Source organism: Dama dama, chromosome 30 (genome assembly GCF_033118175.1).
Source record: "Dama dama isolate Ldn47 chromosome 30, ASM3311817v1, whole genome shotgun sequence".
NCBI classification, from domain to species: domain Eukaryota; kingdom Metazoa; phylum Chordata; class Mammalia; order Artiodactyla; family Cervidae; genus Dama; species Dama dama.
Genome location: NC_083710.1, coordinates 89087561 through 89113108, shown reverse-complemented (window position 1 = coordinate 89113108; position 25548 = coordinate 89087561). Strand labels below are relative to the sequence as shown.

General features: G+C 53.5%; 1 protein-coding gene and 1 long non-coding RNA gene across 5 annotated transcripts in view; one reads left to right on the top strand and one right to left on the bottom strand.

Moving 5' to 3' along the window:
• ATP11A (ATPase phospholipid transporting 11A) overlaps window positions 1–8024 on the bottom strand; it is a 103585-nt gene extending 95561 nt beyond the window's left edge. For all 4 annotated transcript variants that reach the window (XM_061133522.1, XM_061133525.1, XM_061133526.1 and 1 more), the window contains exon 1: window positions 7898–8024. In XM_061133522.1, the coding sequence (XP_060989505.1) occupies window positions 7898–7936 (39 nt within the window). In that variant the 5' untranslated portion in view covers window positions 7937–8024. The remainder of the gene's footprint in view (window positions 1–7897) is intronic.
• Window positions 8025–19338: 11314 nt separating this feature from the next.
• Window positions 19339–21486, top strand: LOC133049603 (uncharacterized). The gene is made up of 3 exons (XR_009691415.1): window positions 19339–19469; window positions 20069–20255; window positions 20876–21486. It is a non-coding gene; the product is annotated as an uncharacterized LOC133049603 (long non-coding RNA).
• Window positions 21487–25548: the final 4062 nt, after the last annotated feature.

Sequence of the window (25548 nt, the reverse complement as noted above, 5' to 3'; positions counted from 1 at the left end):
TCCTCAGCCACATTCTCGGCCTCCATGTCCTCAACGACCAGATGTGTGTTGACACGATGCGTCTCAGGCGGGCCTCTGTCCTCAGACCAGGACAGAGGCGTGCAGGAGGAAGGACACTGGGTGGGCAAAGCAAAGGCCCGGTGTCCACGTGGCAGGGGAGCCCCTCACCCCATGCGGACGGTGGGGGTGGAGGGGTGGCGGGCTACCCCCGGGCACGGCCGAGAGCGGCAGGCTGGATGACCCAGGCCCCTGTCTGCCACGTTCGCAGGAGCGTCCATGAGCCCCGCGGGAACTCACCGGCAGCCTCCGCATCCTCCTAGGCCACTGGCTCCTGGGCGCCTGCAGCCACACCCAGGCCAGGATGGGAGGGGCTCCAGGAACAGACGCAGGCCTCCCCCAGAAGGTAAGAGGGGAGGGAAACGGAAGCCGGCCTTGTGAGTCCCAACAAGGCGCCAGGGACCCTGGCCTCGCCCCATCACAGAGCCCGCGAGCCAGGCGCCGGGGTCAGCACGGCAGAAGCAAAGTGACCGGAAGTCACCAGCGTCTTGCCCGCGGCCACCCACCTTGGTTAACATGTTTTACCCGCAAAACACGCGCGGCAGACGGTGCAGCCTCCCTTGACAGCTGCGGCCAGCCGGTGTGTCGTGTGGGGGCAGACTGTGGCCAGATGACGCGGACACGCGGCTGTCCCCCAGGAAAACTGGCTCCTTCCACCGCCTACATGTCAGACACTCCCGGGGGCGCGCGGACTCTGAAACCCACCAAAGGCAAAACAAAAACCACAGAGAAATGGGAAACAGCTTGCCCACAGAAACTCAGGAGGGTGGGAGGTGGTTAAACATTTGCAGAGCGAGAGCTTGGAAATGGATCCATCTGGACGAGCTTTACCCTGAGAGGGTGACCGAGAGACACCCAGACGGCAGGACAGCGGGGCACGTCCATGTGAAGGTCACCGGCACGCTCCTCGTCGAGAGGAGGGGCTCAGAGGCAGTGCGTTTCCTCCGTCTCCACTTAAAAAGGTGGGAAAAGTATGTGCGGGGTTGGTTGGAAGAGGCAGCTAACGATTACCTGGCCCACAGCGCTCCCCGACTCAGGCCTGGCCTACGCCCAGGTGACAGAGGGAACGGTGATGGGAGGAGCCCAGGGCGCTCTCCCGACCCGTGGAGACTCCTGGCCCGTGGCGGGTCTTCTCTGGTCCACACGCAGCGTGAGCGAGACCCGGCCGGGGCCACTGCTGGACTGGCGCCCCCCACCCAGCGTCAGCACACACACACCAGGGGACGCGGGGCCCAGGCTCTGCTCCCGACGGCCAGTCACCGGGTGCCTTCTAACCGACCGGCCAGCGGACGGAGCTTGCTTTGGGCCACCCCAACTGGAGGAGCCTGGACCCTTGGTGGACAGGGGTGGGGGGGGCAGGGCAGCCGGGGGGCAGGGCGCTGAGCCCTCCGTGAAGGGCAGCCACCCGGCGCCGGACGGCCAGGTCACACCTTTCTTGAAACAGTGGAGGAATCTGGACACCTGCTGACAATTGTGTTCGGTCGCTCAGGCGTGTCGACTCTTTGTGACCCCAAGGACTGTAGCCCACCAGTCCTCTGTCCAGGGGATTTCCCAGGCAAGGATATTGCAATGGGTTGCCATTTCCTTCTCCAGGGAATCTTCTTGCGTCTCCTGTGTTATCAGGCGGAATCTTTACCCCCTGGGACACATTCACCCGCCTTTAAGTGTTGGCCATAAACTCAGGCAGTTCTGAAGCCACAGAGTGACTGACGTGACCATATCAGAGGGCCGGTTCCCCTCCTGCGCTTTCAGACAAGGTTCTCTGCGTTCACAGGGCGGGCACACCTTCAGGAGCCTAGCGGCACTGGGAAGCTCCCCCCACCGTCCCCTCGCCCAGAAAACGGAGCGTGTCTGAGCCAGAGACTCTGCACTCTGTGCTCCAGGATCCCCAGGGGACCAGCTAAGAATGCTCCTTCATAACCAGACCCCAGGAGAGGGTCCTTTCTGGGCGTGGATGCGAGGAAAGAGGGGGCAAGTCTTGGGGGTCCGATGGGCAGAGGATCAGCCGCGATGGACAGAAAGAGCCCTAGACAGCGTGGGGGAAGCTCCCGGGGTCAGGAGGCCCCTCCAGAGGTGAGGGGGCTGTGGGCGGTGACCCTGGGGAGGTGACTGTTTTATCATGTGAGGGGCGGGACCACACACCTCCCTGGCCTCCTCCTCACTGTTCTGAGAAACATCCCAGGGAAGGAGACTCCGAAGGTGTGAAGTGGCCTCAACAAGACTTTCAAGGCCTGTCATTAACCCATTCAGGTCCTCAGAAGCACCCAAGGGCGCATCTTCGGGGGTCTCATCGACAGTCGTGGTGAGAGGCGGAACTGACCGCTGGATAGAGGTTCACGAGCTGTCCCGGCCCCAGTGGGGGTCTGCGGCCATGGCCGTGGGGGCACCCCAGGCCTCCCAGCAGGGCGCTGACGGGGAGGACAGGGCGCCAGCCTCAGGTCCCTGGCTGACCTGAGCAAAGGGCCGGCTCAGCCCCCTCTCTGCCTGGACCCACCCGCCAGACATCGCGGCTCAGAGGCCCGCAGCCCCCAGCCCCCAGCCCCGGGGCGCTCGGACACTCGGACAGCACCCCGGGCCTCCCTGCCTCCCACCTGGATCAGGGAACACAAGACGCAGGCCACGTGCCTACAAAGCCCAGAAGGAACTTCTGGGGCCCTTGGGCTACAAATCCTTTCTGCATCCCTTTCTGCTTCTAATCTGAAGGAAAACTGTTTCCGCCCCCATGACCTTCCCTGAAGTACCAAAGGGCAGATTCAGGAGCCAGGTGGTGGGGGGGCGGTTGTGCAGAGACCAGGGAGGGGTGGTCAGGAAACAGCGCAGCCTGGGGCCTGTCCTGGTGCCCCTGGAGGCTCACCCGTAGCAAGTTCTGAATCCTTCTGCGGAACTAAGACCCCACCTGGGTGGAGGAAGGTCACGGGGCTGAGCAGATTCCAGAGCAACACCCTGTCACGAGTCACCAGACCATCAGAAGGTCACACGCCCTGCGGCCCCGACCCCCACATTCTGCCTTTACACGAGTCTCCCAGAAAACCATCAAGGAGGTCAGGTTTTCTGAGCAAGAGCTGCCCCTCCCTGCTCGGCCCCACCATCAACCTTTCTCGCCTTGTCTGGCCTCCCACGACCTCACCTGGTGTCGGGCAGAGACCCTGTGTGTGGCTGAGGGCAGAAAGGGCTGGCGGGCCGCCCCGGGCTGAGCCCCACGGGCTGACACACGGGTGCTGCGGGAGGAAGGAGGCAGGCCTGGGAGTCTCCAGAGGACACAGTCGTGGGGACACAGCAGGGGACGCGGGGCCACGGGGGTGACTTAAAGGCACGACGGAGCACCACGGGGACTGGTGATGCCGCTGCAGAAGGGCGGTGCTGCTGGCTCACCCAGAGAGGGGGGCAGGCAGGGGCCCCGGGACACAGCTGCAGCTTTCCAGACCAGGTCACCTGCCCCAAGCCAGGAGGGCCCCGAGAGCACCCGGAGGGTGGGCATCCTGCCCTGGACCGCCGTTCACCACCAGGGCCGGGGGGTCCAGCACCCCCCACACGGTCCACTCGGGGAGGCCAAAGGGGCCGCAGCCCGCGAAGGAGCTGGGGCTGCCAGCGGTGCCAGAGCCTTGACAGGGCACCCCAGTCGCCCCCCGATCCCGGCGGTGCTCCCCCCCAGGAAACCACACCAAGGGGGTCCCTTTCAAGCTGGAAGATGCTCAAGGTCTCATAGTCAAAGGCCCGGCCCAGGTCTCCACCCGCACCTGTGAGCCTCTGCTGCTGAACTTTGACCTCCACAAACAACTATTTGGTTTTTTTTCTTTCATATACAAGAATCCAAGCAGAGGCAATCCCTTGTTCAAGCTTGTTGAATTTCTATGGCTGTAAAAATGGCTTTTTATTGATTTTCCTTGCAAATAAATAGCATTTCTGCCTGCATTTAACTTGGTTAAAAAAGCATTTGTGAGTCTGGAACCTGGGGATCTGTACTCTGACTGCCCCACACGAGGGACAGCGCGTGTCCAGGCTCCGGCGCCCAGCACAGCCGTAAACAGAGGCCTCCCCACGGAGCCAACGGCAGCTCAGGGGCTTCCAAGCCATTTCAGGCAACTGCAGACTGAGGTCGGCGTGCTCGCCCCTAGAAATTCTGCAGCAAAACCCAGTCAGCTACACTCCCTCCCCTCCCCCGGGGTTATTAAATCTGCCCTCAGGCAGGGAAGAAAAGCAGGTAAGGATGACTTGTCCCTAACAGGCAGACAATGGAAGGAATCTAACTTAATAGCCAGGACACAGGGGTTAAATTATACATCAGGCAGATTGCTTTGAAAGGCGTGTAGGAACACTGAACACTCAGCAGCCTGGATACCAGGGCCGGCCTGCCTCAGGGGTCACCAACTTCAAGCACCTGAAGGCCTGGGGTGGTTCAGGTGACCCACCTCCGTGTCCCGGGGTGTAGAACCCCAACCCCACCCCCGGGGCTGAACTGCAGGAGGCCCCAGGGAGCCATCAGAAGCGGCCTTAGGAAGTCAGGCGGCATTTAAAGCTTTAAAACGAAGACTCATCAGATGAATGTCGTCCACAGCACAAGCCATTTGGTGATCAAAAAAAAAACAAACCAGAAGCAGCCCCACACGCATGCAGATAAGTGGCGAATTTCTTAGAAGGTTCAGAGCATTCTAATACAGCCTTGCTTGAGGTTCTCCAGGGACCAGCATTCATTTTTTTCCTTATGCAGAAAAATAATGTAACTGTTTGTTTCAAAAACAGATCTACTCTCATTAAGGAAGTTTTGCCCATCTTAAAATTAAAAGGTAAGAAATACCCCAGAAAGCAAAACTTGTGAGACAGAAATAAGCAGAAGCCTGGACAAGCAGGTATCCAGGCTGAAGTATTGAAAACAAAGTCCAGAGACACAATGAAGTGAGCGTCACAGTCAGACCTCCCGGCAGTGAGGTGTGGAGAGGAAGGGGAGCGGCATCGTGCCAAGCGGTCATTCTGCAAGTAGACGTCACGGCAGACTTTTCGCTGGGCCTGCGGTCTTCAGCACCCTTGTGTCCAGATGCCCCAAGTCCCCTCTGAACCCACACACTGCCCAGAGCAGGATGCCCATCCTGACCAGCAGGTGACCAGGGAGGTACTTGCCTTCTCCTGGCCAGTCACCAGGGACAGAGCTTTGCTAACAGCTATCAGTGACATGGGTGCTGAGCACCTTCACAGCGCCGGGCACCACCCTTAGTCCTGGCCTGTGTTAGCGCATTTAATCCTCGTGACAATCCTCTGGAATGGGGACCGCTTTTCATTCTTAGACGAGGAAACTGAGGCAGAGAAAGCAAACCACCAGCCCAGGGAGATCTGGCCTCAACATGGGCAGGCCAGGTCCAACCCAGGTGGGCACCCGGAGACTCTGAAACTGGATGTCTCCCCTCTCATCTCTCCTAAGGAGGTAACACTAGTTCTCCATCCACTTGAACATTTTTTTTTTAAAGCTCACGGCACAGAAGGACTTCGCCATTTCTGAGTTCAGCACATCTCTACATGGCTTACATGCATCCAGGCTCACAACCAGTGATGCCAGCTTTGGAAATACCTGGCCTAACCTGGAACAGAATTATCTCCTTCACTCGCCTACTCCACCTCTCTGGAAGTAACCCAGAATAAAATACCCTAGCAACGGTTTCCAAGGACTCCTTTATCTTTGGCAACCCTCAGGCATCATCATGAAAAGGTTTCTCTGTCCTAGAAATTCTGACTCTGTGACCACAAGACAGGAACAGGATATGACTTATTTGTACTTATAGAATAAGTCACATACGGAAATCACAAAGAAATATGAATACTCAATCCCAGAGTCTTTTTTCCCCTCCAGTATAAGGAAATATAATTAATTCCCACATATTGAAACATAATCCAATCATAAGCAAACAGACTGGCTGTTTCTGGAAAAAGCCAAATTAGTTTAATAACATAGACATGAGCTTAATATCATAAAAATGAATGGCTTTCTATGTGAATATGGTGAAGTAGTCAAATGATCAGACTGTTTAAAAAAAGCTGTGGAATGAGAAACATAGAAATAATAATAGTATCCCATAACTGGATTCCAGGGACATCACCAAGTAATGCATATGCTGGAAAAAGTTCACTGAAGAATATTTAACAGTCAAGCTTGAAGGATAATTTGATTTCTTAAGTCTAACATCACAGCAAGGGGCTTTCCTGGTGGCTCAGTGGTAAAGAATCCGCCTGCAATGGAGGAGATGCAGGTTTGATTCCCGGGTGGGGAAGATCTCCTGGAGGAGGGCATTGGCAACCCACTCCAGTATTCTTGCCTGGAGAATCCCACGGACAGAGGAGCCTGGCGGGCTGCAGTCCATGGGGTCCCAAAGGGTCGGACATGACTGAAGGGACTGATCACCACACACACATCACAGCAAGGGGGAGACAAGCATGTAAACGACACCAACATTTATACAGGTTGATGTGACCCCAGACAGCTGAAGACCTGGAGGAGACAAAAGCGCAAACGTTGGAACTATGTCCGCCTGACTCCGAGGATGAAGGGGTCAGGAACAGCGGGGGAGGGAAGATCCTCCAGGCAGAGGGCCCTGACGGGAGGAGGAGGAGGGGGTGGGGAGGAGGGGGAGGCCCTCCCTCTCTCCAGGGTAGATTGTGTCGGTGCTCCTGGGCCGGCTCTCCTCTGCATCACAAGTCTCAGAGTCCGAGAACAGAAACTGACTGGGAAGTCAGCAAGAGCACCCTGGGTCAGCAGGGCCTCCACCCTCCCGCGATTGCACTGATTAGTGTCCGCATCCATGGAGGGTTTCTCTAACAGCTCTGCTGACCTTGTGTCAACTGGCACCAGCTTCTCCAGAACTTACTACTGCAGACAGGAAGGTGGCCCCGGGTGAGCGCACTCACGTTGTCATCTGAACTCGAGAACCCTTAGGGGAGGGGCGGGGCCTTTCCCACGGGAAGCCCTCCGGGCCTCTTACCAGAATCTCAGAGAAGTTCCCCCCACTTAACTGGAAGGCTCACTGCCCTCCCCGGGGGAGCTCCCCGACCCTCGAGGCCTCCTTGGTGAGTGGAATCGGGGGAAGTACTCTTTCAACGTTCCCCTTGGGTGAACAAGAAAGCTCGTGAACGTGAACACTGACTAAGGGAATTCCTAGGCCATAAGTGCCCCCACAGCCGGTCCCCCTTCTAGCGGAAACCTCAGAGCGCGCCACTCCTGCAACCTGTGACAGACGGCGTGCGCGCGGGGCCGGGGGCGGGGCTGTCGGAGACCAGGCCGCTTCCTTCTGCCCGGCGCACCCCCTCCGCCCAGGGCTCCCCTCGGCTGCCGCGAAACCAAACCGGCCTCCCCTCTGCCACCCCCGCCTGGTGGCGGCCACAGCCAGCGAGGACTCCGGGAAGCCCCACGGCCGGCCTCGGATCCGATTGGTTACTCTCGGGGAAAAGCTCCCAAACTTCACTTCCGAAGCCCCGCGTGCTGTTACGAAACTAAGGGGCAAAGCCGCTGCCTTTTCCCGTGGGGCGCCCTCTTCCTCTGTCCGACTCCCGACTCCCGAGGTGGACCCGGCACGTGAGGCCGGGCGCGAGCATCCCCCTTTAGCCTGGCCCGGCGCCCATCTAAGCTGCCGCGGCCCCAGCGGCCGCCAGGCTCCCGGGAGGCGCGCTGGCGGGTGGGCGCCCGCGCCGTCGGGGCCCGAGGTGCCAGCCCCGCAGGGCCCCCTCCCCCGCATCCTGCAGTCCCCCGGGGCGCGGTCGGCCGCCAAGTCCTTCAGCGCCCCCCGGCCAGCGGCCGCGGCCCCGTCCTGCCCAGCCCGTGTCCCGGCCCCGGCCCCGGCCCCGCGCTGGTCGCACTCACGTATCTGTGCACGAGCGTCCGCACCAGGCTGCAGTCCATGGCTCCTCCGGCCGCGCCCGCCCGATCAGCACCCCCAAGTCCGGCCACGCGCGCCCATGGGCCCGGGCCCGAGTGCGGCCGCGCGCCCCGCCCGGGTCACGGCCTGGGAGCGCCGGGCGGTGCGGGGGGCGGCCGCAGCCCCTCCGCGCTCATGCCCGGCCCGGCCCGCGGCGACCGGCGCGGGGGTGGCCGCTCAGCAAGGTGGCCGCTTGGCGGCCGGAGCCCGCGCGCCGGGGCTGGGGCGGTGGGGAGGCCGGCTGGGAGCGCCGATCGCGCCGCCGCTCTGCTGCTCGGCGCGCCTCCTCTCCGCCGCCGCGCTCGCTCCGCTCTGCTCTGCTCCCGGCCTCGGCCCGCCGCCTCTCTCAGCCCGGCCTCCGGCGGCCCGGTCCCGGCGCGCACGTCACGGGCGCGTGTGAGCATGCGCCCCGCGGCCCGCGCCCCCGCCCCGCTCCCGCGCCCTCACCCCGGCCCTGCCCCCTCCCGACCCGCCCCCCGGAGCCGGTCCGCCGAGAGGACCCCGGGGCGGAGGGCGGGGACCGGCGGGCGGGGGCCGGCTCCTGTTGCTTCCGCCTCCCGGGCGGCGGTGCGCTCCCCGCAGCGGGGGCCTGGGTGGTGGGGACAGTGCTCCCGGAGCTGGGTCTGGCCGGAAGAGTCAATCTCCCCCCAAGGCCCGAGGGCGGGTGTGAGATCGGGGAGTCGAGGAGGGGTCTTGGGGCGGGAATGAGGGGTCGGGTCGGGCAGAAGACTAGCTAAACCGGGCCTTCGTCTCTGGGGTGCTCACTGTTCCCCTGCGTGGCCCCTCCTGCCTGGCAGGTGAGGCGGGGCTGGGCCCATGGGGCTCCCCAGGATGTCGCAGCTCCTCAGCGTTGGAGCGAAGGGGAGCGCAGGTTCTCGCAGCTGGATTCTTTCTGAAACCTCACAGGCTCCCTGACCCCAGGACTTCAGCGTTGAGATAGTCACGGGCTCTTGCAATCCGGCGGGGGTGAGGGGTTAGGATCTGCCTTGAACCTGTCTCACCAGCCTGGCCTGTCTTGCCTCCAGTCCATCTGGTCCACCTCCTGACTCCGCCAGGTGGTCACCAGGAGGCCCAGCCCAGACCTCGGGGCGTCCAGGCGCCGCAGGCATGCGCTCCCAGGCTGTCCCTGTAGCAGAGGAGAAACTTTCTGTGGCTCAGACACCTCAATTTCAATTCCAGGGAATGTTTCTGTTTTCCCAACGTTTTCCCTTCTCAGCCACAGTCAGCTAGCCTTGGATTAGTGAATGTACTTCTGTTCTTGCTGCCATGGGCCACCACTTGTGAAACCTGAGTGGCCTGACTACACCTTTGGTGGCCGGTCAGGAGTGGAGCTCCCACCTCTGGGGGAAGGCAACTGAGTGTCCCCCTGGCTGGTGTGGAAGAGAAGCTGCTGGACAGATGGGATTAGACAGAGAAGCCTAAAAGGGCAAGAGAGACTAGTGGTCATAGCTAAACAACTTGGATTCTGAACTGCTTTTCTTCAGTAAAATTCTCCAAGTTTCTGGTCAACTAACTCATTGATTCTCCACTTTCCAACCAAATCCACTCTCTCCTGCTCTGTGTCCAGGAGGCCCATGGCCACCATTATAAGCGGATCTTCACCAGCCGGGTGCGAGCTGCAGGCTGAGACCAAGCAGAGAGGCTGGGCCTTTTTCCCCTCCTCTGCCCACGGGACCCACCCTGGCTTGGCGATGTCCGTGTCCCTTGGTGACCACAGTGCTTGTCCAGCTTCCTTTTCTGTTGGATCAACTCATGTCGGGCTCCAGGGACCATGCCTCCTATAGCCAGGCAGTGGTGTCAGCTAGGCCCTGGGGAACAGCACCTCTGGTGGGGCATGGAACTGTGACTACACTGCAGCAGATGGTCCTGTCACCATGCTCTTCCAGATCTCCTCCTGCCTTCTGCCTCCTGCCAGGACCCTGGCTGCTGGAGGCAGATTTTGATTGGCCTACCACCTTGCAAACAGTGACGTTTGTGGGGGCGGGGGGAGTAGAAAGACACAGGTAGAGATCATACAAGGCACCGGATGAAGGCTGGGTGTCTCTCAGGAATGACTGTTTTATTCAGTGGTCAATGTTAATTTCGTATGGGAGTAGATACTGTGGTAGCCGCAAGCTTGCCTTCTTTGCCTTTGCTGGCAGAAACCCACCATGGCCCAGGTAGCCACCACCCTCTGTACGGCTGGGGTAAGCTGCTCTGTGTAAGCCAATCTCAGTAACTCCATGTCTCTCCCTGCAATTGGTTTAAAACAAGTTTAAGCCAATGGATCCTGCTGTTGGGAAGTCTCCTCACATAAAGGAGGCTCATAAAGAGGACACGCTCCTGTTTCTTGCTGAAGTGGTGGGTCTGGATGTGATGTCCGGCGCCTTGCAGCCTTCCCGCATCCATGATGTGACAGGAACATCGTCACAGTGGGGATGGCATCATGGACAGACGGGAGGAGCGTGGGTCCTTGGTGACACCACGAGGCCACTGCGCTAACTTGGATTTCATGTTCTGAGAGATAGATAATCAATATCCTTATTGAACTGGATTTTCTGTTGCAGGCGGCTGATAGAATGCTAAGTCTAAACCTATGAAACAGACCAGTTAAGACTATACTAAAGTAACAGTAAGTCCAATTCATGCTGTGAATCGGTTGTTTAATGGCAACCCACTCCAGTATTCTTGCCTGGAGAATTCCATGGAAAGAAGGGCCTAGTGTACCAAAGTCCATAGGGTCAAAAAGAGTCGGACACGACTGAGTGACTAATTCACAACAAGCCACACAAACGTGGGAGCTTACACAACAGGGAGCTGTTATTCCTCAGGTCTGTGGCTTGGTGGAAGATTTCTCTCTTTCATCTGTTCTTGGTTGGGATTGTTCATTCCTTTATGGGCTTAGCTCACCTGGAGGGAAGGAGGTTCGGATGGCTCTAGTCACATGTCTATTGTCTTAGCAGGGTGAGTGGAGAGCTAGGAGCAAGTAGGCCTCTCTCTCTGTATTGGTGGTCAGCCTGAGCTTGCGTGCAGCTGGATCCCAAGACGGTCAGAATGGACACTGCCTGGCCCCTGAAAGTCTGGGCTTGGAAATCCTGGACCATCGCCCCTGCCTTGTTCTATCGGGAGAAGTAAGTCCAAGGCCAGCCTGGATTCAAGGGGAGTGGGCAGAGCCTTGTACATAAAGAATGAGAACTTGTGAGGGTCATCTTTGGAAACAGCCTACCTTAGACGTCAAACGATGACCGAGTATGTTGCCAGTACCACGTGGGAGGTCGCAGTGAAAAGGCTGCTGGAAACTCAAGGACCTGCGCAGCTCTCCCTTCGCGACCCACTCTGATTGGACCGGCTCTGCCCAGTCCTGACCAATCAGGCGCCAGGGTGCCGACGTACCCTCCGATGATTGGCCTGGGCCTGGGCTAACCGGTGTCCAGCGGGCTCGGCTCGGGGTCAGCGGGGCCTTGCCCTGACCCACGCGCGGCGTGGCTTCCTTGCGGTGGCGGGTGGTGTGATGACCGAGGAGGCGGCCGCACCCCTGCCCACCCGTCCCCCACGCCTCCCTCCAGCCTGCCCGGCGCTGGCGGAAGCCGGGGCTCGGATCTCGGACTCCCACGTGAAGAAGTGGTGGGAGACGGGAGGGAGGGGCAAGAAAGCGGCCTCCCCGTAGGTGGTACCGGGGCCTCGGCGACAGCCCTGACGCCAGCACCGATCGGTGGAAACACAGGGCAGAGAGGAGGGAGCGCTCCACGTTGTGTTCCCGGGTGGGGAGGGGCCGTCGTGCGCGCGGTGAGCAGCTGTCCCCTCCGCCCGGATTATTTCGGGGTCCTCCTCCCGCCGATCGGGCCTAGAATTCTTTGGTGGAGAAACCCTTTCTTATACCTCCCACAGGCTCCCGCGCACCCCCACCTCCCCGTCCTTTCGTCTGGAATCTCCTGCCTCACCCCTGTCTGTTCCACCAGGTCCTACTCACCCTTGCAGCCCGGCTGGACTGTCTCCTCCCTACACCTGCCTACGCAGCGACTGTGAGTCCCTCCCTTGACTTCCTAAGGCACCGCTTACTTAACTTACTCACTTGTTCAAAAGGGCATTTCTAAGCCCTAGCCAGGGCCTACCCCAGGGTCTAACCCAGTTTTTATGCATTTGTTTATGGCCGTGCCACATGGCTTGTAAGATCTTAGTTCCCTAAAAGAGGATTGAGCCCCGGGCCCGTGGCACTGAGAGCTCTGAGTCCTAACTCGGAGGGCAGGGGTGCGGTCACTGCGGATCCACCTTCCCCGCCTTCCCACGGCCTCCTCGGTCATCACACCACCCACCACCGCGCGTGGGTCAGGGCAAGGCCCTGCTGACCCCGAGCTGAGCCCAGCTGGACACCTGGACTGCCAGGGAATTCCCATCCAGGAAGTTTTTAAACATATCTGCCCCTCAGGACCCATCCTCCAGCCCAGGTAGCGTGGGATCAACCCATGGAGCACAGGATCCAGGCAGGTGTTTCTCAAAATGATGCAGCAGGTGTGAGGCCTGCTGGTCTAGACGTCTGTGCCTGCCGGAGCGGGAAGGTGCATGGGACTCCGCCCCGCACAGCACAGTCCCCTGTAAAAGAAGCAGCTCAATGAATGGCGAGAGAGCCAGACACAGCCACGCTGCAGATTCAGCCTCTGGGCATTCATACTGCACAATAAAGGGCGGGCTTTCCAGTCTGTCTGAGCACATGTGGAGGAAAAGTAGCAGGCCAGTCACTCCGGACGGACGCTCGGCCCCTGAGAGGTGAGCTGGAGGTCACCCCGTGCACGAGGCTCCGCTGGACCGTTTCTCAGGGGAGGTCCCCCCACGCGGGCGGAGCCGTGGGGCAGCGCCACCCAGTCACTTTCAAAAGTCTGGTTTAGTGATTCATTACACAGGTATCCAGAAGTGGAAAGTTAAATTTCATTATCATTCTTAATCCAAAATATGTGACTGGTGTGAGAACCAGCCTCAAAGAGCAGGACAGAACTGTGCATACAGCCCTGGCGGGAGCGCTCTGCAAAAACCCCACCAGCTCCCCGGATTCCGAGTCCCACGCTGGTCTGATGGCCCATCCCGGGAGACTGCGCCGTTCTGCGTCCTTGAGGCTTTTGCCCCTTCTGCCGCTCTGAGCCCTTTCCTCCGTTGGGGTGTCACACGCAGGTCAGGACTGAGTCCCAGACTGACCACGGTCTCCAGCCCCTTCCCATCTTGTAGTAAAGTGTTCGTTGCCCAAACCCAGAGGGGCCCCATCTCATGCCTCACGGTGGGTTCTCAGGCAAAGGGGTACTTGTCCCAGAATGAGCCTGGTCAGGATTAATTTTGCTTCTCAGCTACTCATTTTCCCTTAGTTAATTTTCAGCAAGAATACATGATAAATGGCTAAGAATCCTTTTCTCTCCTTATTTATTCTCTCTGCCCTTCCCTCTCTAAAGAGATTGATTATGTTAATCCAGTTTCCTTTCAGGGAAAAAAAAGCTAAGTTCTGTGATGCTGAAAATGACCAATAAAGTCATGAAAGCAATTTCTTGTTCTCATTTATTTCAGCAGAAACTAAATTTTTGCCTCTCTCCAACAAGGTGAACAGAATCACGAGGTATCTGAAGTAGGAGCTGGACAATAGTTAGCATTAACATGGACCACTGCGTCTTCACCACAGTACATCCCGTGGATGTCACACGACATCACTTCACAGCATTTTCTCTTTAGGGACACGTTGTGGAAGACGAGGAAGCTGCTTCTCTTGTCCGTCTGCTTTTGTGAACAGTCTTCGGTAGATTGTCCCCAGGCTTCACTCCAGTGTCTGGGGGGTTCCCTCCTCCCTCACCATCCTCTGTTTTCTGGATCCCGTTTCCTGATTTATTTCTTTTATTTGGTTGGTATATATTTTCCAGTAGCTTCCTGAGGAAGGGTGCATGGAAAGTAAATGTTACAAATGTTTTCTCTGACATTATAGATAATTTGATATATTGTTATAGGTAGGAATTAGTCTTAAAGGTGTTATAGGGAAAGAAGGGGAGTGACATGATCTTCAATCTTTAGAATGGCAACATTATATCCAAACAACTCCATAGTCAAACTGAGACCCATGAACCACATTCACAACAAAATAGGTGACGTGGCATTTTCAGAACCCCCAAATACAGGACGGTGTATGCAGAGATGTTGCTTAGAGAAGTCCTCACGGTCCCCCATAGGTGTTGGAGTTTTGCAAATTCATTGCTAAATAAACAACTAAAAAAATCGAGCAAACAGCATGTGAAAATTTCTTGAAATGAATTCTTACTCAGGGAAGCTCCTTCTAACTTTTTGTTTATTTTTGTTTTTTGGCCTCACTGTGCAGCTGACAGGATCTTAGTTCCCTGACCAGGGACTGGCTCCTGGCTCTTGGCAGTGAAGGCAGAGTCCTCACCACTGGACCACCAGGGAATTCCTGTTTCTTTTCCTCTTTTCTTCTCCTTTTTAAATTCTAATTTAAAAAACTCACTGGAGATAGCAAGTATGTTTAGTTTAAACCAGTAAGTTTTCTAAAAATTGTTTCTTATTTTTAAATCTAAGCTGTATATGGAAGGAGGCTTACCAATTTTGGATAAAAACAATCGTTTTTTTAAATCAGACTTTTACTATGGAGGCTATTTTTTAATTGCAATCTAACCCTTGTACAATATAATACAAGCTACAGGCACAATGCTATACAGGCTATAGTGATTCACAATTCTTAACGGTTTTACTCCATCTATAGGTACTATAAAATACTGGCTATCTTCCCCATGTTGTACAACATATCCTTGCAGCTTTTTTTATACCTTAAAGTTTGCACCTCTTAACCCCCCGCCTTCCTTCTCCCCACTGGTGACCACTAGTTCTTTGTATCTGAGCCTGTTGTTGTTGTTATAGTCATTATTTTGTTGTATTTTTTAGATCCCAGAAATGACCCATTTCTGGGCCAACAGAGCAGGAGGTGGAAAGATGGCTGAGCTTCTGCTGGATGACAGCTCACGGAAAGGCGAGGGTCCTGGGCTCTGAGAGACGCTGGGGCAGTGGTGTTTTTTCTGCCTACTTGCGGAAGATTAAGAAAGTGAGCCCGTGTGCAGAGCTCTTCAGCCAGAACTCAAGTGCCCTGAGCACACCCTGCTGCAGTCTGGGAACCAGACGTGACTTCAGGCTTCAGAGATAAAAATAAATTCTCTTTGCCCCCCAGATGGTAAAATTAGAAACTTAATTAAAATGTCATCAAGTGCAGCCACAAATTCCATGTACCCAGTTTGAAATGTTATTAATAATAATGTTAGCACTCGCATTAATTTCCATCTTCAAAGCCTTTTGTAAACACCAGTCTTTTCCAGCTCTTGGGAGAACATTTGCTGAGCAGGAGAGGTAACCTGGGAGCAAATGAGCCTGCAGGGGCGCTGGTTCTGGCAAGAATGTTACATTATCTATCTGGCGGCTGGCACGTGAGTCTTGACTTTCCCTGAGAGTGCTGGACAAGAGGCTTCGGGTCTGCTCTGCAGCCTGTGGGGGTGCTGAGCGCGCTTCCTGGTCACCTGTTTGGGCTCTGATTTTCCATTGTTGGAAATTCCACACAAAAGAAGAACAGAAAAAGAAAAATTTAACTCCCTGTTGTTCGCATCCTAGAGGATTTGGAAACTGCGAGGGCAGACAAGAGCCAGATGGAGGTCTCGAACTGGACCCGCAGAGAAGACGCTCGGGACCCTCGGATGCGCCGCCTTCCTGCTCCTGCTTTCTCTCTCTACTGCCCCCCAACATGCACGCCCGCCCCTGGGCCCCCAGCAGGCTGGGTGGGGGGGATGGACCTCCTCCAGTGTCATCAGGTGGGTGTTTGGGGCTGGCGCTCTCCCTGAAATCCGCTGTGTGAGCATCAGTCACCACTTTGGAAGACGGATGCTCAGAGCACCTGGCTTTCGGGTCCGATGGAGCACTCAGTGGCTGCTTAGGGCTTATGTTAAGCCCTATTATTTGTGGCAATAGAATTATGGAATAATTGTATTTTGTGAATTTTACTATAAGGAATTTGATCCTGTTACCCAATCATTATATTAACAATTAAATATTAGCAAGGGAGCAATAAATTAGGGGTTTGGGATAAACAGATACACACTACCATGTATAAAATAGATAAACAACAAGGACCTGCTACAAAACATACTCATGGATGTGTGTATATATAGTATATATATCTGAATCACTTTGCTATACACTGAAACTAACACAGGATTGAAAATCAACTTTGCTTCAATAAATTATTTTTAATTTAAAGAAACCAATTTAATAGTGATTAGATCTGATTGCATTTTATTGCTGAAGCGTCAGCACCTCCTTGTAGTTTTCACGGCCTCTCGGTCTGGTCCATCTGCACATGTCCAGCAGGATTTCTTCCTTTTGCCCATGTGGCTGTTCACGCCCCGACCACTCATCTTCCTCCCGTGCTGGGCAAACCTCAGTGACTTCTGAGACCAGGGCTGGGGAGCCCCCTCCACTAGGCACTGGCTCCTTCCTCCAGGAAAGAATTGTAGGACTGTTAACCTATCACGACTACATTTAGGGGCAACATTTGCCATATAGTCAAAGCTATGGTTTCTCCAGTGGTCATGTATGGATGTGCGAGTTGGACCATAAAGAAAGCTGAGCACCAAAGAATCGATGCTTTTGAACTGTGGTGTTGGAGAAGACTCTTGAGAGTCCCTTGGACTGCAAGGAGATCCAACCAGTCCATCCTAAAGGAGGTCAGTCCTGGGTGTTCTTTGGAAGGACTGATGCTGAAGCTGAAACTCCAGTACTTTGGCCACCTGATGTGAAGATCTGACTCATTGGAAAAGACCCTGATGCTGGGAAAGATTGAAGGCGGGAGGAGAAGGGGACAACAGAGGATGCAAATGTTGGATGGTATCACGGAACGATAGACATGAGTTTGAGCAAGTTCCGGGAGATGGTGAAGGATAGGCAGGCCTGGCGTGCTGCAGTCCATGGGGTCACAAAGAGTCAGACACCACTGAGTTACTGAACAACAACAAGAGTTGGAGAGAGATTCAAAATATCTGACAAGCAGAATGGTGTCAGTAGGGGCACCAGCCATAAAGCCTGGATGGAGTGGACCAGGGTGTGCTGACTACAGGCCCCAAATATGGAGCTTGTAGCCGAACAGAGCAAGAAAACTAGAGAACTGTAAATGATTGAACGTGATCTTAGAAAATAAATGGATGAGATGGTGAAACAGGTGCTTTGAAAGAGAGAAGACTGGCTAACGTGGCCAAAGAATGGGATGGGCTGGAGTGGGGGAGAAAAGGGCGGGGGGTCAGCCACGTCCGATGTGCAGCTTAGATGACACGAGTGGGTTGCAATTCTGTTGTCTTTTCCTGTCATACAACTTATTGGGAATACAAACACTAATGCATTATTAACAGACTGTCAGACCCCAGAAAGCACAGATGGCTGGGTATGTTAAGAACTACATGCATTAATCATGAAGGTTTTTAATCTCCTGGTACTCACTCACATAATGACAGTACAGGTTTTTATTTTTTCTGGTAAACTTACTGGTGTAAACAAAGTGATAACTTCAGTGAGGACTGGAAACAGAACTCTTAAATTCAGACCAATCTGACAAAATAAATACAACAAACGAGGATGTTTTTATTTTAAGGATCTGTTAAATGTCCCAATAAACTTCTTTTGGGGCTTCCCTGCTGGCTCAGCTGGTAAAGAATCCGCCTGCAATGCAGGAGGCCTGGGTTCCATCCCTGGGTCGGGAAGATCCCCTGGAGAAGGGAACGGCTCCCCACTCCAGTATTCCGGCCTGGAGAGTTCCATGGACTGTGTAGTCCATGGGGTTGCAAGGAGTCTGACACCACTGAGCAACTTTCACTTAACTCCTTTTTGTCAGAGACCAGTTAGAGGCATAAATAAATACAAAACTCAAACAGTGATGAGAGAAAAGAATGATGATGATTCCGGCTGAACGGAATTCTACTTTACTGGCATAATGAAAAGAGGCCTGAGGAGTATACTGAATAAAGGTGAGAAGCAGGTGGATCATAAACAAAGAAGTAAATTTAAATGTCTAAATCTGATGTACTTTGTAAGGACACCAAGAAGCTATTGAAAAGTGTAAAGTTTCCATTTTTCTGTAATGACATGAGGAAGTGATTGACCATGCATGCCTGCTCAGTCACTCAGTCGTTTCCGACTCTTTGCAAGCCTGTGGCCTGTAGCCCACCAAGCTCCTCTGTCCATGGGATTTTCCAGGCAAGAATAGGCACCCACGTGTACCTGGATGTCCTGGGCCTGCAGCGGCTTCAGGTGGAGACAGATACAGACCTGTGCTTAGCGAGTCTGTGGTCAAGTCAGCAATCCTCTGGTGAACTGGAATTCACATTTTAAGGCAGGAGAAGAAAGGTGGAGCCTGAGATTGTCTCTGTGCCCGTGCAGGCCGCCTCCCTGCGCCCGGCTGTGCTGTGTGCACCAGCCTCGGGCATTAGCCAGAGCTCCTCGGTGGCACGCGTGCCTGCTTCGCTGGACCAGCTTTTGTCTTTCTCCTGACACCCCCGGTGCAGACTCGTAAAAGGACAGTGTTCTTCCCCAGCTTTGTAGGGGGACGCGGTGACTCTGCTCCTTTGTTCGTGTTTACCTGGGCTGTGTGCCCGTAGTGAACTGCATGTAAAATATCAACGTCATTTTGATGTATGGTCCGTTGCCTCTGTAGTGTGTATGATGGCGCCTTTGGCTTCTAACCTCTGCTACGACGTTGAGTACTCGTGATAGAAATGGGCACCGTTCCCGTCTCGGGGCTTCCCTGCTGGCTCAGTGGGTAAGGTGTCTGCCTGCCCTGCAGGAGACCTGTGTTCCATCCCTGGGTCAGGAAGGTCCCCTGGAGAAGTGCATGGCTACCCACTCCAGTGTTCTGGCCTGGAGAATCCCATGGACAGAGGACCTGGCGGGCTACAGCCTGTGGGGTCACAGAGGGTCAGACACGACTGAGCGACTTCACGGCTCATCTGTGGGCTCAGAGGGGAAGCAGTCCGTGGATCTTCTGCCTCCGGGTTTGTACGGATACAATTTCCTTTGTCCTTCTTAACCGGTCATTCACTGAACTCTAGCCAACACACCTGATCGCCAAGACAAATGCACGGGGAGACCCTGGGTTAAAGGCTCTGGGGGAAGGGGCTAGGGTGAGGGTTACTGTCTATTGTCAGTCCAGCCTTGGAGGGCCCCTGCGGACAGCACCGTGAGAGCTGAGGTCCTGAAGGGTTAATTCTGCTAATTACAAGCTAATTAGGGGGAAGGAGAGGGCAGGAGTTTGGCAATCACTCATGAGGTAGAATGACTTGGGGAAAAGCAGAAATAACCTAAGTGCTAAGTCACTTCAGTCAAGTCCGACGCTTCGTGACCTCATGGACCCTAGCCCACCAGGCTACTCTGTCCGTGGGGTTCTCCAGGCAACCATACTGAACTGGGTTGCCATGCCCTCCTCCAAGGGATTTTCCTGACCCAGGGATCAAACTTGCAGCTCCTGAATTACAGGTGAATTCTTTACCGACAAGCCACTGGGGAAGCCCAGAAATAAGAAGGATCTTTGCAAAGGGGTTTGCTGTCAGTAGTTAATAACGAGTTTTCTCTTAACAAGATCAGTAAATAGGTCCACAAGACATCCTCAAATAGATGTGGGGCAGATAAAAAGCGGTGGATTTTGACTGGTGTAACGTCACCCACTAGCCTTAGACCCTAATAATTAGACTCTTGCTTAGGGCAGCTCAGAAAGAATGAGGGAATGGTGTTAGTTCCAAATATCCTCTTTCCCCTTTAGATATCTAGGTATCTGAAATTTCTAGGAATATTTATCACTGCTTAAAAAAAAAAAAAAAAAACTCTTCCAATATTACAACAATTAATATTTTTTAAAATCCTTATTATGCAAAATTTTGTAATATACATAAAATTAGAGGAAAATGTGTCCATCAGTCAATTTCAATAACTATCGACTCACAGTCAATCTTTTTCCTTTTGTACCTGCACTCAGCCCATCCCCACACAGATTCAAACACAGATAATTTTGCTTCTTCCTCCAATAAGGGTAACGTTTATCTTTTAATTTCTTTTTTCTCCCTCCACCCCCACCCCAGCCCGAATTGCCTTATGAGAACCTCCACAACGCTGTTGAATGCACCTGGTAAAATTGGACACCCTTGTCTTGTTCTTGGTCTCAGAAGGAAAGTTCTCAAACTCTTACAACTGAGGGTGACGTTAACTCTGAGGTTTTCGTTGGTGGCCTTTATCAGATTGAAGAAGTTCCCTTATATTCCGAATTTGGTGAGTTGTTTTTTTTTTATTTAATTGTGAAAGAGTGTTGCTTTTTCTGTGTCAGCTGAGAAAAAATGAAGTGAAGTGAAAGTCGCTCACTTGTGTCCGACTCTTTGCGATCCCGTGGACTATATAGTCCATGCAATTCTCCAGGCCGGAATCCTGCAGTGGGTGGCCTTTCCCTTCTCCAGGGGATCTTCCCAGCCCAGGGATAGAACCCAGGTCTCCCGCATGGCAAGTGGATTCTTCACCAGCTGAGCCACCAGGGAAGCCCCAGCTGAGATGATCGTTTGGTGTTTCTTTTATTCTACCAAAGCGCCCTGTGACGTGACTGGCTCTTGCATGAGGAACAACCTCCGTGTTCTTGAGGGGAACACCACTGGGTCACGGTGTACAGTCTTTTTATACGTTGCTAGTTTTGCTTTGCGGGCATTTTGTTGAGGATTTTTGTGTTTATATTCACGGAGGAGGTTGGTCCGTCGTTTCTTTTTGCTCTGTGATCAGTCTTACTGGTTTTGGTGTCAGGTTAGCACTGGCCTTGTGGAGTGAGTTAGGAAGAGTCTCTCTTCTCTTCCTTAGGAAGAATCTGTGAAGGACTGGTATTGATCCTTCCTTCTTTTTTTTTTCAGGGCAGAATTTTAAAAATCATTTATTAATGAATCTGGATTGGATTCCCTCTCCCCCAACCCCCACACACATGATGACAAGAGGAAAAGATGGCAAACAGTGGTGTCCAGTCTTATAACACAGTGATGATACAATTCTCAAATCAGTCTACTGATCACAACAGAGGACGCTAACATCAATGAACTCAACACGATCACGTTTACAAAGTTCATCAAAATCGGGTCTTTCTCATGAAAGAGGATTTGGAGCAGGACCTCAGACAAGAAGAACAGCGCAGTTCTCCTGTTTCACGGCACTCTGCCTTCACAGAGGAGCTAGCTAGTGAAGTTCAGAGTTCACTTGGGGGGTTGCCTTGCAAGTTTCAACCTCAGCCTCTTGGTCTCCTGGAGGTCAGATTGGCTAATGCCCAGAAGTTGTGTGTGTCTGTGTGTGTGTGTGTCTGTGTGTGTGCACGCATGCGTGCAAGCAGTCAGTCCTGTCTGACTTTTTGTGACCCCCATGGACTGTAGCCCACCAGACTCCTTTGTCCATGGGATTTTCCAGGCAAGAATACTGGAGTGGGTTGCCATTTCCTTCTCCATGATCTTTCCTTCAAGTTTGGTAGAATTCACAGTGAAGCTATCTGAGTTGGGAATTATTTTGTGGAAAAGGTTTAATTACTAATCAAATCTCTTTGGTTAAAGTCTATTCAGACTTTCTATAACTTCATGAATTATTTCCAGCAGTTTCTGTTTTTCTAGGAATTTGTCCATTTCGGCTAAGTTATCCAATTTTTTGTCAGAAAAGTGCATTTTTTATTCACTTCTACTTTTGTTCTTTCCACAAAAGTGCAACCAGTGGGAAGCTGCTTCCTGCTTCCTGAGGCCCCCGCCGGCTCTCCTCTCCCGGGACACCCCCCCACCCCGGCTCTGCCTCGGTGTCCCCTGCTGCCACCCCGGGGCCCTCCAGCTTTGCTCTGGGCGGGTCCACGCTCCTTCAGACGCGGCTGTGTCACGGGCACCGCCTGGATTCTGGGAGCTGCAGATGCCCCGAGCTGGGCTGTGCCTCTCGGTGGGGCTCCCGGCCACCGCAGGCCTGTTGTCAAGGCCGCCTGCCCTCCCCTGGGTCTTAACCTCAGACAGGGACACCCTCCGGCTTCCTCAATCGTGGTGGATCATCCTCACCTACTCACGCTCGGGGCTGCGGGACGCCCTTGTCACTTGGTTTTGTTGTGAATGTCCTTGTGGGTTTGGGAGGCCCTCAGCTTCCTTCCTGTAAAATGGCGTGAACACACCCAAAAAGGCTGTGCAATGCGCCCCAGCAGTGACATTTCACAAGCTCCTCCCTTAATGTGGAAATCCTAGAGGTGAACTATGGCGTGATTATGTTGCCTGTTTCATTTATTTTTTAAAATGAAACAAAGATGAATATTTTTAATGATGAAAGGTGCAATTCACAAAGAAGATATACATCATAAACCAGTCAACACCCAGCAACAAAGAAACAAAGATACGTAAAACAAAAATCAGAGGAAACATGGGGAAAAGAAAAGAATATAAAATCGTAATGAGACACATTAGCATTTCTCTGAGAATATTTTGTCAAGTGCCTGCCTCACTTGTGAGTAAAATTAGTCGGAAGGTATCTTTGAGTACCCCAAAAACCTGTATAGGTACAAATGAAGTTTAAAATTTAAAAAGAGTGATAAAATCATGAAATGCAAAACAGTAAGCAGCATGTATTTTACCGGCTTGCGGGCCATTTCTGTGTCATCTGAGAGAACAGTAAGTGTGTTTCGGCTTAGGTTCAGAATCCGTAAAGGAGAGCTTGAATTTTAAAACTGGAACCATAAATATTTAACTCTGACAAACTGTCCACTCATTTTTTTAATCATAAAAGTAAATCAATTAAATGTGTATTACATGAGCTAGTGATGACCTTTCTCCAGTAAGTTTTGTTTGTATTGACTACCTGACTGGTTATGATAAATTGTTCCCCTAGTTTCCTAAGGAACTGAAATCACATTTTAATCTTCATTATGATGGTATTGATCAAGCCTGAAATTGAGCATCAAATTCAAAAGGGCGCATGTACACTTCGGTGCTGTTGAGAAGGTGTTCCCATGGGCTGAGAAAATCCTGAAAAGTAGACACACCCACACCCTATAGGTCAAAGAATATTAGCTAAACTCATACGCAAAACAACCGGCAATCTTTTCCTGTTTGTTTTTGAAACGGCTTTTATTTTATTTATTTTTTAACACCAAAACACTTTCTACTGGAGTATAGCCGATTAACAGTGTTGTCAGAGTTCCAGGTGAACAAGAGGCGCCTCCGTCACACGCAGACATGCACCCGTTCTCCCATGTGCACAAACAACCCCCGCCATCCGGGCCGGCCATCCGGGCCGGCACATAGCGCTGGGCAGAGTCCGCTGTGCGGTGCTGTGAGCTGGTTATCCATTTTAAATACATCAGGGTGTCCGTGACCTTCCCACAGTCCCTCACTATCCCTCCCTCTTAAGTGGAATAACGGAAGAAAAGTAAGCAATCTTCCTAGGTCCATGTTCTTGAAGTAATGCGAACATTCTCATGGTGTGATGTGATAATGTTGGACCCTGCTCTGAGCAGGTGAGCTAAGTTCTGTGGAGTCACACTCTTTCACAAAGAAACCCAGTAAATGCATGGAGCAGAGACCACAGGGGCGGTTATGCAGCGCCTGCCTTTTGCAGGACCTCGCTCCAGTCCGTCCCCCGGGGCTCCTGAAGAGACCTGCAGGCAGGCTGACCCCTCGCGGCTGGCGGGGCGCATGCTTCCCTGCCGGTCACGGTGTGGGCATGGGGAGCTGGTGAACACACCCCAGCCCGTGGGCAGCCCGCAGCAAGCGGCTGCTGGGTCTGGAGCAACAGCGCTGCCGTCCCACCCTTGGCTCACACTGGCCTGGGTGGGCGTCAGCTCAGCGCCCTGAAGATTTCCCCTCCTCTGCCCATTTCAAGGCCAAATGGCAGCCTCAAAGGTCAGGGCTGTGTTATGGACCCTGATAACCCTTATCACTCGGGGTCTTGTCAGGTTTAAGTCTGGAATTATCGTGGTCGTTCGGTCGCTCAGTCATGTCCAACTCTGTGACCCCGTGGACTGCAGCACGCCAGGCCTCCCTGTCCTTCACTATCTCCCGGAGCTTGCTCACACTCATGTCCATGAGTTGGTGATGCCATCCAACCACCGTGCCCTCTGTCGTCCCCTTCTCCTCTTAGCCCTTGCCTCTTGAATTATCTGGAACCAGTTGTAAGAAAACCAACAGGATTTAATCTTTTAAAAAGAGATGGCTCACATCAGTTCATCTGACTGTTCCCCCTGTGGTCCCTCCCGGGTGAGTCCCGGACTCTGTGGGGCAGTCTTGGTGGGCATCCTCACTGATATCCTGGAGGTACCTTCAGTGTCCCTGTGGACACCCCCACTACACAGGAACCCGAATTGTCCGGGTGCGGCTTTGACACGCGGACTCCACACTCACTGTCTAAATGCTCAAGGCCACCTGCCCCACGGCTTTGCCTTGTTCTCTGCTCTCTGAAGAGTGTCGTTTTTCACTTTCCAAACCTCAAGACTAATACATTAAACTGAATGAGGCTCTGGTTACTTTATTTGAGCGCTTTATGTTTCATCCTGTGATCACCCCTGAGAATTCACGTTCTCAGATCTGCATTCTTTTGTCAAAAACCTCTTGGTTTCTCCTGTATATCTCCTTGAGTGGGAATATGGGGGCACAGAGCCTTTTCTGGACTGTGTGAGGTGTTCGTGCTGTGTGTGAATTCGCTGCGTCTCAGGATGACGCAGGTGTTGGTCTGAGGGTCTGAAGTCTGCGGGTCCATTGTCAGCTCCATGTCCTGCCTGGGAGGCGGTCTCTGGGGCAGGGCGCGCAGGCTGGGGCGGGGGGCAAAAGCAGAGAGACAGATTTCAGCACGACTCTCCACCATGTTCTTCCATCCCTCTCACGTGCGCGCAGTCACTTTTAGACAAAATATCAGGTGAATAGAATATTGCGTTCTCTCTTAGGTCCCAGCATAAAGTCCGTCATCTCCCACTAGGGAGTCTTGTCCCACTTGGGGTCTCCGTGTTTCTGCCCTGTGCTAGGGGGATCTACACACACACAGAGTGTGTGTTATGTTATGAGGGCCGCACTAGGCACCCCCACCTTTCCTGGCTGTAGGTATCAAATTTCCACTTTATTTCCTGTAACTGACTCTAAGCACCTTCCGCCAAGCCACCTGAAGAAAAACCACTAATTGAGGGGGAAAGAAAACCTGAAAGCTGATCGCTTTTAACGCTATTCTCTCAAAAGCCAACGTTAAAAAAGACAAACCTCAACACACTGGCGTTTGCAGGTGTGACTCTGAAGTTGCTCATCAGGGCCCTAAATTATTTAAGACATGAAATTAAAGCTTCACCCAGGAGCCCGGAGTTCTGATCCCTCAACAGGGGGCTTCGCCAGGGCTTGAACCCCACTAATGCATACTCCAAGGAGCACTTGAGCTCAAAGAGCCCTGAGACAGCCCTGGGCAGGTGAGAGCCGTCCTTGCAGGCTCCTGGTGGGACGCCTGGGGACACGTGCTGCCTGCCCCTGACACAGTCCCCGAGGGCCGGCTGGCAGGACCGCCTGGAGGAAATGAAGGAGTCAGTCCAGGCCCAGGGGGGGGCTTG